Genomic DNA, 17,349 nt, shown 5'->3' on the forward strand with positions numbered 1-17,349 from the left:
TCTTAACAGTGAGTGTTGTAAGATGCATTATCCTGTTGAAATGCTTACACGCGATGGGCGCTTAGAAACATGTGTTGCTTTCGAGAAGCAACTCAGACAATCTGTTCAGTTACCCTCTGGCATAGACGTTGGGATGAACGATGGGCACTCATGGCGGATCGTCAAAAAAGCGATCAGCAGATTTTTACACGGCATTCTCATACATGCGCTTAGTAGTTTCACGCACAAATCACGATCTTGACCAGACGAAGCGTGTCACGATCGTTATGGCCAAATCCGGTCCTAGGTCAGTATTGCATTTCAAATTTTCGCGCCTGACCTATGGTAATTTTCAATGACTACGTTCTTCGTTTGTGCGAATGTCTAACCGACAATATCTTTTATTATTTTTAATCTTAAAGACATATCGACATAAATTGATCTACAACGATTTAAAATGAAAGCTTTAGGTATCAACGGATGTTATTATCTTTATGGAATATGTCAGTAGTCAGGATTTCCAGGAGCACAAGATGAAAGCTCTTTTAATACGTTCCACGGTCTGATAATGGTCAGCTTGCGTATTCATCTCACTGAGAGCAGTACAATGTCAACAGATACAACTGGCAAATGTTACAGCATTACAAATACGACTTAATGTAGTTTTCTCAGAGCTCTGTCTGGGGTAAACAATAGTGGCATTAGTATTACGAAGAACAAAATTAAGCGCGTCTGCTACAAATGAACCGATGCATTTGTTCAGCTGTGCTCTGTATTTGCTGTGATAGCTGAAAATTTCGGCTTCATCGCAACTCCAGAAACACTACTGTAACTGATAATAATATCAGTACGATTAGCACTATGGCAATCGAATAGATAATATGATCATAGCAGTTTCCACCAGCCTGACTGCTGTCCGACCTGATTTCCACGTCGATATTGTAGACGCAACAGGTGTCCTTGGGAGCTTCGGAGGTCAGACTATACCGAGCGCCTTCCGTCGCCTTTAGATTCAATGAGGTGTTAACATCTGGATAGGTCACTTCCTCATTCGACTTGAAACTGAACATGTACAATGGCTTTTAGATATTAAACAACTGGAATAAATAGACGAAGTTATGTTTTATTGTTCTTAATCATACGTCGTTATCTTTCTCACAATAGGGTATAGAGGTGTCCTAGTGCAAATGGCTAAATCTGCCTGTTGTATCAGCCTACAATGAAAAAGGAAACAATCAAAGGCTCCTGCGTTGAGCGTTTTTTCTTCACTGATACGCAATAGCAATATTTCCACAAAACGCTTTACGCACCTATCAGTGTTAATAAACATTTGCCCAAATCATACATTGCGTGAACTGCTCGCGTACCTCAATCCTTTGAATTTTTGGCAGAGTTCTTCGATAGTTTTTTGATCCAGTGCACTCTCGTAGTCGATGTCGACGGCAAGATCTAAGTAGGACTCCTGCCTATCCGATAGATTCAAACTTCTAGAATCATACACAACTTTTAAATCAGTTTGTTTGTCAGTTGAATCAGGGCTTTTTACTTTGATGCCCTGAACTTTATCTTTCTGCTTGAGAGCACTATATACCTTGTCGTAAGACCCATCGAGTTCTTCGCAATACTCGCTTTCCTCTTTTTTTGTCTCAGAAATCGTTTTCCCTATCAAGGGGACCTCGCTGATGTCCACAGCTCTTTCCGCGCGATGTGCTCCATCCGGATCGTTTGTACAATGACCTTTGTTGATGTCCTGGGTTCTTGAGGAATGATTAACAATATTCAAATATTAGCGAACACACATTGTAATAATATGTTTCAAACGTCCAAGATTTAATGTTGTTTAACCCATTGAATGAAATTTATAATTTGCGACTGCTCGATAGCGAAAATTCTTAGTACAGTGTATCTCCATTTTGCTCGGAGCTAAATCGAAACAATTAGGCGAGTATAAATAATTTATCCTTAAAGATTTTTTCCCTTTTATGACATGTAGTATTACGTCTGCTTAGAAAAAAATGGTAATTTAAAAGACTAATTGTGTCAATGAACCTCAACATATACGGTAAATCAAAGTGAAGCCTCATTTTAACGACCTCCGAGTCACAAAAAACGCGACAATATGTGGCACAACCTATTAAAAAGAAAAAAAACAACTTCTATTTTAAAAAATCAAATATAGTGTTACTTTTCAAGCCATTTGCTTATCTGCGTTTCGAAAGGATTATAATATTTGTTGATTTGTTAAATATGCCTACGTTGCAATGAAGCGTTTTAAGCCCATATGTATATTCGTCATTTTCTGTCCTTTCCCTTTTTCAGATTTTCTGGCTATCGAACCCGCCGAAGAGCTTTCCGCACTCGTGATCAATTGCGAAGTTTATCTAAATACTTTTCCTAAACAAGAAATAAACCCGCTCTATATTACACGCAAGTTCAGAATTACGTAGAAGATCCTTGGATTTGGCCAGTATATGCAAATCTATTTCGGAGCCGTGGTACGAGGTTAACGTCTTTTCCTGCTGAACTTAAAGAAACGTAAAATGATTTTCGGATTTAAAACGAGTATAGACATACGTCATGTCGGCCTAGGAAAGGCCAGCCGTTTGAAGCAATGCGTAATTAAAGCAGTACCTGACGTAAAACTGGAAGCATTCATTTATTCGACTACAAGCGTGTCTAGATCACAAAAGAAAAGCTAATAAAACGCCTTTCTGCATTAGACAAACGATACTGCAAAGCCCGAACGTGTAAATGAACAAAACTGATACGGTGAAAAATTCGGAACTTACTTTAGCCCACTGCGGAAGTTAAGCCTGCACTATTCCGATCCAAGTTCAAGATATTGACAAGCGTCACTTTATTCCATGATTATCATCGACAAAGTAGAATGGACTTAACAACTGTAACAGGCCGGTGAGAAATCGTTGGACTTCCATATACGAGACAGGGTCAGCTCGTATCTGATATTACTACGCAGACCGCACTAAAAGAGCATATTTACTTTTCTACGAAGTTACCACGAATTCAAATGTCGCTTCTGTCCACCCCACGTCCGTTGGCGTTTACCAACTACCACATATCATATTATAGCACATAATGTCACATACGTTGGTGGATACGACGATGTTAGCTAGGTAGACAATGTAATCTAACGTCTCGAATGTTCAACCAATACACCGTCACGTAACATAAAACACATTCAAGCATTGCGTGTCAGCGCACCTATTCGACTCGATATATTATACAAGCCGTTCACGTGATATAACTGGCTGCTTTGCTTTTCTTACTGTGATCCTAAATGCTACTAAAATACTGCATGCAATTCGAGTCCCCAGGGTATCTGGTCCATAGGGAAGATTCTTATCCGACATCCGCTCTTGATGCAAAGAATACGACAGTGAACTTTTTACCAGTTCTTTTCCCCAAAAATGTCTGTCACACATTCTGTTTTCTATAATTAAAGCATAAATATGCGTTGAAATCATGATACGGGACGTTGGTACAGGATATTGTCATATTGACACCGGCATAAATCTCGTTTGTTCACCCAGACAGAAATTGTGTTGTATAATTCATTGGTTCTCCAGGTAGAGACAACTAGAACAGTTCGACTGGTATTAACTTACCAGCTGATTCTGCTTAAATGTTTAAATCCAGCTCGGCTGCTATGCGGCCTACATGTGTCTCTTACACGGCGGACGAGTTTGGGCTAAGGCTAGCTATTGAATAACGTACTTTACATCTACGTTGATAATTGTGCTATTATTTAATACCCAATGCGATAACTAGCCTTGGGCTGGTACATTGCTTCTTGTGAAGCTATCTTCACAACGCTAAGATACTTGATTGTTGAGTAATTTCTTCAATTGCTCATACGACGAGCGTGGCCTGATCGTAGGCCCAACGAAGTCTATCTGACAATACGGTACATACTGACAGTAGATCTCGGCATACTTATTCTACCTCAAAACAACAGAAATGTACGATGGCTGTCGAAGATCAGATGGCCGGACTGAGAGGATGCAACCTCTTGCACACTTCATGCTGGTCCTTTATGACTTCAAGAGCATATGATGTAGTATTGATAATACTTTATCATACACGTAGAAATATCGCCTTCAATAACACGTGCTGTATGTTCATTATGTCATAGATGGACAAGGGGCGACCAGCCTCTACTAAGTGCCGTCCGGCACAACGACAGCTACGAACGCTGTTTGGCAAACGCTGGTGCATGCTCAAAAAGATACGAAAAATACCGCTCGTAACCAGTAACTCCTCGAATCATCGTTAATAAAAAAGATAGTGCAAAACGACAATATCTTCTATTGTAATTACGAATACACTATAGGCTTTTTAACATGTAACAGCTGACGTGCATGTATAGCACAGGTGCTTTACGCAGATTTATGTAACAAATTATATCGTGCAAGTTCCCCCAGTCGCGCTACCATATTTAGATGCTAGATAACATTGCGAAGTACCTGGTCGTTACGATTATCCGGGAGAATTCGTCGAGTTCAATCGAGTTCGGTGTTCTCTCGTCCCTGCCATCCTTCATGATCCAGTTGACCATCGTTAACGAATTCGCTTACGCATACAGCGACTAGGAACGTTCCTAGTCATCGGCGATGCTGGCTATCAGACAATTGTAGAACACAAGCATAATCGCCTGTATCGTTTGTGCCGTTTCGCTCAATATGTGTCAGTAGCAGACAGGATCCCAATCGTTTCCTCAGTTCCCGATAACTTGCTTTTTTGCTAGATAGGCGCTTTGGCCAAATAAAACAGCATCTTATATCCTCTATGATTGGTTTTTTAGTGGCGCTTTGTTAGAATCGACAGCGCGCTATTTTTGAAAAAAGCTTCCATATGCTGTAGTTAGACTTATAAACGAGTAAAAAATGGGTCCCTAGAAGCAATTATCCCTATAGGTTTGTTACGCTGTTCATTCACTCATCTGTACTTCTATATCTGTAGTTATCCTGGTGTAAAAGTTTGACATGGAATATATTTTCAGTTTGTACTGTGACTGCTATAAACGTCGTCTAGTGATTTCTGTAGTTTTCCTTATAGTTTAATTCTGACCCGGCGTTGTGGTATGGGCGGCCGGACCCAGGGTTTACTAATGTGCAAGCACAGCAAAAAAAATATGTAAGGTCGGCTCAGGAGAATCGTTGTAAAGATCTGCTAAGCTTTCAATTTGATGACGCGAAACCGTTCTAGTCGATTCTAGGGACTTTCGATGTGTTTTGAGGAAGTACTATGTATCGTTAGATAACCTCTTATTAATGCGTCTTCGGTCTATGTATATATGCCTGTACTGACTTGCACAACAAAAAAAGCGCGACATGCAGGAGTGCTGGTATATAATATATGTTTACGTTTCTAGAAAATTCGGCATCTCTAAGCACAATGACCCCTTAACAACGGAAAATACCTTCCTGAGTATTTAATTTATGATAAAAGAACCCAAACTATTGTGTGATGGTTGATCCCAACTATATATATGTGATAGATATATTGTCAAAGAGAAGGGAACTACATTTGTTTTGCGATTCAAGATAGGTAACTTCACGTTATGTGGAAACGATAGATCGATGATGAGCTAAGCACACATTTGTAAATGTTATTTACCGTGTCCATGTGCAATCTGCTAGCTAGGAAGGCCACGGATGCAGAGGTGTTAATCTAAAAATCAATGTTTCGAGTTCTACGACCGATACTGCTGTATGGTATTGCGCTCTTCAGCGCGAAACAATGTGCATCTACGCCCGCTTTCAAATCCCGGCCACCACCGCCTATATGTCTCTAAGTTTACCTTAGGTAGACACGTTACTATTTCATCGCGCCAGGAACTGAGTAAATCAATCTGACAGAAGCCACACTCTTTGGTGTGAATTTTAGTCCTCTTCCCATCATCTGATTTTACTATAAAATAGTCAGCGTTAAGTTAAAGTAATTTGAAAAAAAAACACTAACACTATATGAAGCATGGATTACAAAAAAAAACCGCTATTGTACAGCTTATATTATAGATTTTTGTTGGAGCAAGAGTTACAACTTCAAACAGCTCGGGTAAAGCAGTAACGTATCTCCTTCGACTGCCGTAGGCTCAGCTTCAGAATGTTAATCGTACCTATACAGACGTTCTACTGAATATGAGGCTTACGTAATATCGATGAACTGATGTCACTTAACAACATGTGATAGTGGCAAAAACAATGTGTATCATCTCATTGTATACAGAACATGCTTTATCGGCTGTTAGCGTATCAGTGAAGTAACAGCTAACGGGATCACAACATTTTTTTAAATGTTGTGATGAAGTTTTTTTAAACTTACGCCCGAAGGATACTCGCTAAATTTTTCCAGGAGCACAGAATCTAATGCTGAATCTAACCTAGCTCCAGCTGCATCAGGTGTATGTTGCAAAAAATATCCAGGATCATTATTTGCTCTCATAATTAAGCTCTCTTGAGTGAGGCGATTTGGAGCTGCAGCTAAACGTTCCATAGGTAATTTATGGGCTTATTCTTTTTAGAGGTCCCAAGGAAGAAAGCGACAGCTACCACTATAACTGTTCTATAGATCGATTGTTACGCATCTGAATGACTCAATGGGATTTATTCATGAAGTGACATAAAGGGAATTTGAGCCGACCCTGGAATCATTGTTCTAAATAAAACAGACGTTCAACGCTCCGTAGACGTCGCGCTGTTAATCGGCCGAAGGATTACTAATGAAATAATAATGTCTGATTCATCTACTGGTACCTGTTTTCACAAAATAGAATTTTTGTAAAGCAAAATTATCATTGATTTGCCAGATGAATAATAATAGCTATGGTCAATTTACACTCAGTAACACACGTTTGTTTATTGGCAAAGGCGTTTCGTTGACCCGGACATGAGAGCGACTATTCGAAAATATTCCATTCGCATAAATTCAGGAATCTGTAATTTTATTAATCAAACAATAAGAAATTCATGATTTAGGCGAAAGTAATACCTAGCACCCATTGAAAACACTATTGCATACCACAATACGTTTCGAAATTGTGCCGGTGCACAATTCAGGTATCTTTTTTATAAGGTGCTCAATCTAATAATTACCGCGAACCACGTACACAAATAGCAAAGACAATTAGTAAATAACTTACAAAAGACGTCCGAGATGAATCGTGTTGCGGCCAGACGACAAGTAATTTTTTTCGTTATATATATGATCAAAGCAACTTGAGCGGTTAGTCATTCTTCATGTTATTTTTATGTAATTTTCTACAATTAACTTATATTTTAGTTGTTTTTGCTTTGTGAAACGCTGCAATAACGGAAGTCACCTTTCGTCCTTGTCATATAGTATAAGTTTCGTAGCCCCATAAAGACATACAACGTTGTAGAGTAAATGAATATTATATAAATATTGTACGTCTGTATAAAATCGGAGATTAAAAATACTTAGAGCGATACTACAACATCAGCGCTTCTAAGAAAAATGAATTGTGCCGAAATTAAATAAGGAAAAAAGCTGATTTATTGTAGAGGCGGTTTAGGCAAAATGACCCCTTTGATCCAGAAAACAAAGGACATGCCGTAAGAGAATGCACATTGCTGAGCTAATGAAGGGGACACAACATGTTATGGTAGTTTGTGGTTGTTATTTGGTTGTATTGGCCCTTACAATTAAAGACGTTACATGCTTTTACCACCCAATCAATGAATCTACCAGTCAGTTAATCTGTAATATGACTTCTACCGATTAATAACAGGGGTTTAATATATCGTCGAGTATATTAAAATGTACTTGCACTAAACACGACAAAGTTTATTGCTTTGTTTGCAGCAGGGATCTGATCTGTATCGCTACAACGCAGTGCTTCGGCCCTTTCCAATTAGAGTTTTCAAGAAAAAATTTCATGTTTACCTTACATGCTGTTATATGACAGATTCTGTTTACGACAGGTGTAAGAGAGCTCCTAAACGGACAGCATAGATTTATAGTACTGATAGGCCGGCAGTTGAGCCGGCCATCGAGCTCTCGATGTGAGTTCGAATATTATCAGGGACCTCACGTGGCTCCTTTAAGTGGTTAGTTTTCTCCAACGTTTTCGATTTCAAAGAAAAATCAAACTGGAACAACTGTTCTAATTCGTCATCGTTGAAATATCTTTCAAGATAGAAACAGGAGGTCTTTTGCTACGAATAGGTCTTGAAGAGTCGTGGTTACACCTGATCGGTTCGGCCAAGCTTAACACAATTTTTAATTTGTTTAAGCACTGCTTTAAATGATTAGCTTTTAACAACACAAAACAAAGTGTGTTGCGCTTGGTTTTGAGCCCAGGCCATCTCATGAGTAAGTGTCCTAAGTTTATCAGTCGAACACGTTACCACTGCATTACCGACGGAAGATCGTAGCTAGGCTTATTATAATACAACAAGTCCTTAATTTTCGTAGAAGCACGAGCAGTTCCAAAGAGAAAGCCCGTTTTAAGTACTATAGGTATGTCAATGGACCTTTAAAGGGAAAAGGCAGAGAGGCAAATCAATTGGAAAAGTTCCAACAAAACAACAGCGTACATGTATTGACTACTATAAAGGTAAACTGATGTGCCGATAACAACTTAAACGAGAATCCACTAACGCTGATTAACATGGGAAGACTCATCGTTTACGTGCCGTTTTAATAATATATTTACGTAGGTTAACCAGAGACATTTTGAGATTTCGTACCTCGCAAGAGTTCTCCGCTTTGGCTCTACTGCTGGTTTACCTTCCGTGATTGTTCGCATACATCTTTTCTTCGACTGTGCCACACGTCACGAGGTAATAGACTTGGACGTTATCTCTTTGGTCGATTTCACGCACACTCTCGACGACCTTCAGGTCTATTGTCGAGTTCCAGCTCCGATCATAGATAATGGCGTGATTAGCCGCTGTGAGCATAGAACCCGATATCATCTGTAATATGACGCACTGAGAAAATGCTGGCAAGGGCAACAATGAGTTAATATACAGGACGGGACAAAAGTCTCTTGACAGTCATATTCGATGTATGTACACTGTATGTATATGTATTGTATAAACATACAACAAAAACTTCAGAGATGGCTTTTCTTCAAAATCTTCAAAATAATCTTCTTCCACACTAAATTGCAGCGATGACCATATGGAACGGCATTGTTTATGGGGCTCCGAACCGCTAAGTAGTTTATTCTCGGGAATGCCCTTGGGTAATAGTCGTATTTCAAATGTATATAAACAGTTATTGATACCAATTATCGAAACACACGATTAGGATTACTAGTTAAACCATTCAAACGGCATTATACACGAGTGTTATAAATGGTCATGCGTACTTGCTTAGAAACATGCTCAACAGTCATTCAACGTCATTTTGAAACATCTCGGCTATTACGTCCCGCTCGGCGACTTTGCTTGATGAATCTATGCGTCCACAAGGGATTTTTTCCTTTCATGAGACGTTCGAGAATTTCGAAGACGACGCCCGACGAACAAATCGCAAGGTGTCCTAAAATGCGGGGTTTGTATTAATAGTGTACTAATATACTTGTGTAACTGCTGTAGGAAATTCGTCATTCTAGCCATCGTCGTAACATACATACGTAATACTTAATAACATACGTAATAATTAATAACATACATAATAACATACGTAATACTTACATACTACAACAAAAAGAACCGATCTGGTCCTGATAAGATCCGTCCATTGATTTTGTTCAGCTCGCTGAAAATCAACGTTTATGTGACAGCCAGCTGTGTCGTATATAACCTACCGCTTAGAACCGTCGGTGATCCATTGTATTACTGCGGTTAGCAAACTGAATGACGATAAACATCGGTGGGTCTCATATATATAAGGCAATCTATAATCCAGCCGCACTGCCAAATCATAAACTTGAAAATCCCAGTTACCGTTTGCGTCAAAATCAGTAAGAAGTGTCAAGAGGAGAGGTCCTCAGTTTGCTGCACTCCTGTACGAGACGCTCGACGCTGAAGCCATAGAAAAACAATAGACTACCTTCATGGGCGTCTTCGGAGGTGGTCTCGCTGTCGTTGGCCTCATTACTGGTGGAGAGTAATCCAAATGAATCTGTGAACATAAAATGTAACCGACGCTTAAACGATAAGCAAAGCTGTCTACCGTCAATAACTCTATTTTCGGCTAAAAACTAGGTAATGGACCGAAACGAATCGCCTGTCGACCTCGCCCAGCTGCACAATACTGATCCTATAGATCATCATTTTGGGTTCAGAGCTAATCATCTTTGTAGCGAGTGCATAGGTTGGTCTTAAGGCCACTATGAAAGAGGTTTCTCATAAACAATAGTTACGCACGAAAGATACGTAGGTGGTCTTATGAACGTGACACCCCCATTCCTTCTAGATTGACGTATACAAGATACGCTGTACAATGCGCCATATATGCTTACACAAAGCGTTGGTGTTATGCAGTTCAACTCTGATGATTCTAAGGGGTTGTCAGCTTTAGCTGGGGATAGAAGCCAAATGTTTCTGCTCCTACGCCGGTTCCCATCACCTTTGGCGAATACGCCAATGTCTTAAGGCAGTCTAAGGCAAACGCACATATCTAGGTAAGAAGCATTTTACCTAAAGTGTTTCTTTTGATTTACATTGTACAACCCCATTAACTAAAAACTGTCGTCATGGTTAAACAGTAAATTTGCCGATCTAAACATTTTGATTAGAAATTCACTGGAACTATTCGTTGTTAGCAGTTATCAGTGGACAACGACGTATTAAGTTGATGCCACTTGACAAACGGAGAGTGGTCAAGTGAAGTACTTATACACAAGTTCCATTCTAGATATAGAAGAAAAGAACTTGTGATTCAAACATAAGCTATTTTGCTCTTTGTTTAGCGATACCTGAAAACATAGGTGAAAAATGATGTGTAAGTATGGTTTATTCTGGTCTCCATTTTTGTTTTGCTGGCAAAAAACAAGAATGGCGGATAGTCGCCGATCCTTTTTAGGGCTTTAACATGCATAAGGTGCCTTTCGTCCATAGTTTGATCCGTATATGCCTGCTCCTGTGATTCTGAGAGGGTTGTCCACAAAATCACCACATCTCGTTTTTAAGTTACACACATTCAAACTGTTTTTATACGTATACTCACATGGCCTTATATAATAGAATACACCGTATAAATCTTACACCATCCGCAATGTAAATTACATGTACAAAGGCCACAAATATCATAACGGATAATTTCAAGCATGAGACGAGTCCTACGTAGCTACAACCAACAGATGCTAATGTACAGATCAGTCTGATATGAATAAAGTAGCAGACTCGAGAACGATATTTATCGTGCAAAAATCATACTTACAGCGTGTCAATGGTCCACTGGTCTAAAATTTGGGTCCAGCTTTGTGACTGGGCACTTTGTCCTTTGTATGGCGTGACACGTATACAAAATTTTCTCGGTAAGATGACATTGCGGATTGTTGACCCATCGTGCCTGCGAATGAATCGCTAATTTTACACAAAGAGGTTTACAGTCTTAATACAACTTCAGTACAATTGCTCCAACAACAACGACAACGGAAGGGGTAACGTGCCTGCCTAGTACACTTAGGCGAACTTAGTTGTCAGGGTGAAGGTATTAATTTAGGACAGCACATACATAGACACATGGTTTGTTTTACGCTGCCAACAGCCGTCCAAAGCGATGCATAATATCGAACTTCAAAAAGTTTATCCGTCTTACCAACAAAAGCAATGCTAAAGTATAGAACAAATATACGCATGAAGATGTCTGTGAAGAGGTCTTGTAATCGGTTTTCGATTCAGAACGATAATTAGAGCGTCTTTATAAATATTGTATTGTTTCTTTGTAGCCACATGCTTTATCCCTTGATTACTGGCAGTTGTTTGTAGATCAGATAACAGACGGCAGGCAGCAAGTTCTTTCTCGGCTCATTTGAAATAAGTTCATTTGTTATTTCCCCGACTGTGGCCCGACAAGGGAACCTCGTCGGGCGTGTATCGAGTATTACGAAGCTATTGTAGGCACGACGATTCGAATCGAAAACAAAGCATTAAGTAGATATCAGCAGTCCCCTTAGAATTTTCACAACGTACTTACCTATTAAATCCAAGAAGATGTTGTAAAGGGTCTAGATTCGAAACCTGCTGTAGACGCAGGCTTCGTTCGTGCTAGAGGGGAACGCCAGCCGCCTGCCTGAAGCACCGCTTACACAGCGGCGGTAGCTGCCGTACAACTTTAACCATTTACTTAGATTGATATGAAATGTCCCCGCAATAATGAGGATAAACTTTATGTATATAAGGATGTACGGAATGAGGTGGAGAGCTGTGAGGTGCACCTGGCCGAATTTTCGCGGTTTATTAAATTTCAAATTTTCGAGCTAAGTTAATGTAGCTTCAAACTTCGGATACGTTATTTTGCAAGTCAGTGTCCGCTAATATCTGGAGGAGACCAGTTGCAATAAGTCATTTTTACATCAGTTATCCTACAATTATTTTGATCAGTAGATATGAACGGTTATAGCTTATTCATTAGTTCTGTCCGAAAATGAAGAAATCACCAAGCCAACAATTTTGTAGAGACAACTACTCACGAGACGATTTGAGGACTCAACGTTTATAAGAACTTCGTATAGATCTGTGCTTGAGTTGTTGAACTTCGTCGAGCACCACGTGGTCCCATCTAGACATTTCGGTATTTTTTATAATGAAATTATTCACACGATTCTCCAGCAATCTCAAAACAATGGTGCCATCGGCGTTCATCGCTCGGAGATCGTCAAAAACATATAAACCAAAGCGTAGACCTACAATTTAGCTGGTGAGAAGTGAATAGGATTAGGATCGTCTCCACTTTGTTAACCTTCACAGGTACTAAAGTGCAGTGCTAATACGTGCTAGTAAACGATGAGTTTCTTTTGACTCACCATACAAACTAATGAACCCTCTGGACAACCGATGACTGTTCGGCAATAGATAAAAAAAAAAATGATCAGTCACGAATCTGTTGCCGACATTCTGTCGAGTTAACCTAGGATACCATAGAACTAAAGCGAGCATTTAAGCTGGAAAAGTCCCAGCTGTAAGGTTTAATTAGTCATGAGCATGTAATGTCGGAACATGCTCTTTTCTTTTGAAACGATACAACTAAAAAGCTAACCTCTTCAAGAACAAGTTGTCATTCTTTTTCCATTCCGTGATGATAATCAAGGATATTTATTTAGGCGCGGGGCGCACCGTTTAAACCCTGTCCTTCAATATCAAATGAGTGAAGGAGACATAACAATCAATGATGCCCCCAACGGTTAAATAAACGACACATGTGGGCATGCTATTCATATTAACCTGTCCATGAGTAACGTATTAGTCGTTAAGAAGACCAAGTCAAATGATAATCATAATGATAAACTTAATGAGAAGTCAACTGGCCAAAAACAACAATATATTTAATTGTTCTATTCATTAAAAAAGATAGCTAAATAACGAGTTTCTCAATTGATAGGATATATGGCAAATAGGTATATAGCAGGATGTACTGACAGAAATGAATAAAATTATACGTTACAAATTTTAGGATATATGGCGAGCTTAAATTTGTTGTCATAGATCTGAATATCATTTTCTAATAGTGTACATTGTTTAAGGATCTTCCACAAGCAGTGTGCATTGGTTTTTTTTTCCTTAGTCAACCTTAAGCTTAGGATCTCACAGCTTTTAGTCGTAGCATTATATCAGGCTTCACTACGACCGGAACCATGAGATGCATGTGCTTGGCTTCATAGCCATGCAACCTTTATTGTTTGCATATCGTGGCATTTTTCTTCCTCTAGGTAACATCTCAACACTCCAAAATAGGTCTTTTTAGCGACCTGACCTTTTAGGTCATAGGTATCATTTCCGCTGTGCAAATAGACACCTTTTTTGAGAAAACGATCTCTGAGAAGATCTCTGGAGTGAATAGCCGAATTCAATTACGTGGTTCCTCTAAAGCTGGCTTAAAATACCAGTTTTGTTGCAGCTTCACCCATCGTCGGGACCGCGTTACATCCATGAGATGCGAAACTTTACGAATTCTGAACTGCAGCAAGAGACAAAGAGAAAAAGTTATAGGAAGATAATGACTTTAATAGTTTTACCCAAACCTGTCTCGTTGCATAGAAGTCCGCCCTTGCATTTACGTCCGAACGATAGGTGCATCCAGGCAAGTCCATCGCGTTGGTAGCTGCAGAGGTCCTCGTATATTTTCTTAGACAAACGAAAACCTTTGAAAAACTGGAAAGCAATAAACTATGATAATAAAGATAGAACGATGGCCTTCTTTTTTTTTATTTTCCCCCTTAAATTTTCTACGTTCAACTTGACTATGTGTCCTCAAAAAACACTTAATTAACTCCAGCATGTCTCGAACTAGAAATCAGCGATCGCCTAAACAAACCTCCTAAATTGCAATAAACAAGATCAGTTTTGTAGAACATGCAGCTCCTGAATTTGTGGCATGGTCTTGCGCAGAAAGTTACTCGAGCTAGGTAATCCACAGATCCATGCCATTGTTGCACTTAGCACTGCATGAACGGAAAAAGGAGTACCAGCTTGGTACAAGTAAAACTTGAACAATATATTTCATCATATGTAGATTTACATTTAGCTTAATTTACCTCGAGAATTTTTTTCGTCAGCTCCAGTGTATTCGCCATAAGTGTTTTCTGCTTTTTTTTTTTGGGTTTCAGCGGAAAATCTGGAATCATCCAAATCACTATCAGTTATGCTCGCATTAACGGTATCATTTTCGCCGTCCGAAAAGACTGCGCACGCATTCTGGAGGCCATCGCCGAAAATTTTTCAGACCGTCTCGAGCTTCGCAGCGAAACGAGCTTCATTCGGGTTTTCGTTACGAGGATGAAAATGAAAGAAGCCACATATCATCAGTCAACAATTATAATATAGTTAATAGCATAACAAGTAATACAATGTATAGCGCTGATATATAAACAACAAGAGACGTTTGTTTTTCTCGTGAGTCATCTGTATAAGTATATTAACTAATTAAGCATATTTCGTACTGCTCAAAGGTAGCTAAACAAACGGTTTTCATCCAAAGGGCTTGCAAGCCGTTGAAGCTACAATATTATAATGACAAATATATGTACATATATTATCGCCCTAAGAACAGTTGTTTTTCATTAACTACTTAACGGATGCCCTCTTCCCTGCAGCGGAACTGAACTAAAGTCAACGAACTGACATTGTCGTTACATCAATGGTAAAGAGCAGCCTGGACGATGCTAAATACGCCTGGTGAAGTTTCTAATAATAGATAAGATAATGTTTTCTGCTATTATCATTGCTATGGCGCAGTGGTAACTTCTTGGCCTGTTGAACTTAAGGACAGCAACTGCGCTGGGATCTCACCACGAAAGCAAATGAAGAGGCTCCATTTCGTACTTGAAAGCGTCGCCAGCCATTTGAAGCTAGAACGTTCGGCTAAGGCAGGAGCATCGAAACAGTCGTTTAATTTCAGAGCTGTTTGAGGTAGCCGACCACAGAGGTTATTGAGCTTGACCTGCCATTCCAATCAGTTAGTCGCACCTATGTAATTGGTACAGTTTTGCCTAGGTTGTCAAAACCTTTGGAAAACCATGTGTATAGTTAATAAGCATATGATGACTTTCTTTGTGTTTCTCATTCGCAACGTTGAGCTGATATTTAAGCCAGCTTTTACGCCCCATAGCTAATACACACCATCTTCCAAACGAATATAAGCACTAATTAGCCTGGAACCTGTAGACATTCAAAGGATACTTTTTTTTTTTTGTTTAATCATATCTGTCGCGTCCTATATATCGTAACGATACGTACTTGACCGTCTGCCCAAAACAAGCGATGCATTTGACTAACACGGATGCAATTGATGCATCGTAGTTTTACCTCTTGCTAGTGGAACAACATGGCAATGCCCATGTATAGTGTGGACGTTGGGTTGGTTAAGTGTTACGGTTAACCTTTGTTTAGATTGGTACAGGGTTCATTTTAGGCATCAGTGGCGTCCTCGCACGGACTACAGAGGGCGCCCTAGCCTTGACCGTACTGAGTGAAAAAGACGCCGGAAGGTGACGCCCAAGCCCCAACTGAAAGGTGCTGACCACGATTGCTCATTTCGTCCGCTACGCACGGCAATTGACGTCACGTAAAACTCACGCCATGAGAATATCCCAGCTGGCAAATGAATGAGACGAAGCACTGTACATTATTGATACGTTGTGCTACATACGTTAACGTTGCGTCGCTTCTATTATTGTTTGATGCTATTTTCAGCCTAATCGTTAATGACAGATTTCACTAGATATTATCTTAATAAACTGCGAGAAAAATAAGTAAGTAGGGGTAAAAACGAGCAACAGAAACCATGGAACAGTATAGATTTGTCCCGAGGACAAAATCTGAGACATCTTGAATGACACTTTCATCAAATTGAAGCCCTTGTCGTCAGGTGTGTATGATGAAGTTTTAGATCTTGTAGAGATCAAGAACGATAGAGATATTTCTACTTCACAAGAACAAAGCTCACAAGCACTGTCTGCAGTATTGATATATACACGATATACAGGTTTGGAAATGTCTTCGGCTAACAATAGCTCACTAATAATACAGGATAACTTACATTTGCCCTAGTGCTAACTTGGGTGATGTAGCTGACAGCTGTTTGGGATGTAATGGATCTAACGATAGTTCCGAGCATCTCTCGAATTGTCCCAAATGCGACTGACGTTCGTCAATATTCCTACACAATCTATCTATATTTTTTTATCTAAACAGTTTTTGCGATATAAATTACGCTAACCTGAGCCAAAAAGTTATTTTCACGGCCCTTTTAAATATTGTGCCACGGAATTTCTGTGTTTGATACCGAAATTCATCTCGCACTATTCCATACTCATGCCTTGCCCTAGCAACACTAAACATTCGCAAAAATGAACTTTGCTTAAAAAGTTAAACCTCACTGTATCTGACGACACAAAACTCTGGTTGCATGTCATAGCACTAGGCCCTGCAAGTTAGAACTAGGTAGGCCTGCACGGGTGCCGCGTCGCTAAAAGGGGTCAGGGGTAGAGATCACCGACTCCGGCCGCATCGCATTCGAAGGCATAAGCCATTTAGGTCGTCTGCATTAAAACAGAAAGAAAGCGCTACAAATAACAAATACAATTCATATATGCCACTTGTTGAACAATGCTCTAGCCAGTGGATTAAATGTTTACAAGATCAAGCTAATAATAAACAGATGTTTATCGTTAGTGTTCGTGTTGCCATCCTTCTTCTCATGGGGGACTAAGTT

At 39.6% G+C, this 17,349-nt stretch overlaps 1 protein-coding gene and 1 long non-coding RNA gene across 6 annotated transcripts; both read right to left on the minus strand.

The window, feature by feature from the left end:
- Positions 1-350: 350 nt before the first annotated feature.
- LOC111244002 (uncharacterized) lies at positions 351-4,698 on the minus strand. Of its 3 annotated transcripts, none has more exons than XM_086982138.1 (3): positions 4,464-4,698; positions 1,347-1,736; positions 351-1,076 (listed from the first exon to the last, which is right to left on the minus strand). In XM_086982138.1, the coding sequence occupies exons 1-3, from the start codon at positions 4,553-4,555 to the stop codon at positions 1,019-1,021; spliced, it is 540 nt and encodes a 179-aa protein (XP_086838264.1). In that variant the 5' UTR covers positions 4,556-4,698; the 3' UTR covers positions 351-1,018. The 3 variants fall into 3 exon arrangements, with proteins under 3 accessions (XP_086838264.1, XP_022646233.1, XP_086838263.1); XM_022790498.2 differs by having other exon boundaries at positions 351-1,041; positions 4,464-4,663; XM_086982137.1 differs by lacking the exon at positions 4,464-4,698 and adding an exon at positions 2,235-2,395 and having other exon boundaries at positions 351-1,041.
- A 1,784-nt stretch (positions 4,699-6,482) lies between these two features.
- LOC147757815 (uncharacterized) lies at positions 6,483-11,541 on the minus strand. Of its 3 annotated transcripts, none has more exons than XR_015322584.1 (5): positions 11,356-11,541; positions 9,918-10,095; positions 9,666-9,729; positions 8,712-9,510; positions 6,483-6,935 (listed from the first exon to the last, which is right to left on the minus strand). It is a non-coding gene; the product is annotated as an uncharacterized LOC147757815 (long non-coding RNA). The 3 variants fall into 3 exon arrangements; XR_015322585.1 differs by having other exon boundaries at positions 8,712-8,965; positions 9,338-9,510; positions 9,666-10,095; XR_015322583.1 differs by having other exon boundaries at positions 9,666-10,095.
- Positions 11,542-17,349: the final 5,808 nt, after the last annotated feature.

The sequence above is a fragment of the Varroa destructor genome, unplaced genomic scaffold (assembly GCF_002443255.2).
Source record: "Varroa destructor unplaced genomic scaffold, Vdes_3.0 BEIS01000002.1, whole genome shotgun sequence".
In the NCBI taxonomy this organism is placed as follows: Eukaryota; Metazoa; Arthropoda; class Arachnida; order Mesostigmata; family Varroidae; genus Varroa; species Varroa destructor.

Coding starts and splice junctions, on each gene's coding strand:
- LOC111244002 (XM_022790498.2), bottom strand. CDS start 4,555: ATGGTCAACTGGATCATGAAGGATGGCAGGGACGAGAGAACACCGAAC. Junction 1,737..4,463: donor CGGATAATCGTAACGACCAG/GTACTTCGCAAT, acceptor TCATTCCTCAAG/AACCCAGGACATCAACAAAG. Junction 1,042..1,346: donor CAAAAATTCAAAGGATTGAG/GTACGCGAGCAG, acceptor GTACATGTTCAG/TTTCAAGTCGAATGAGGAAG.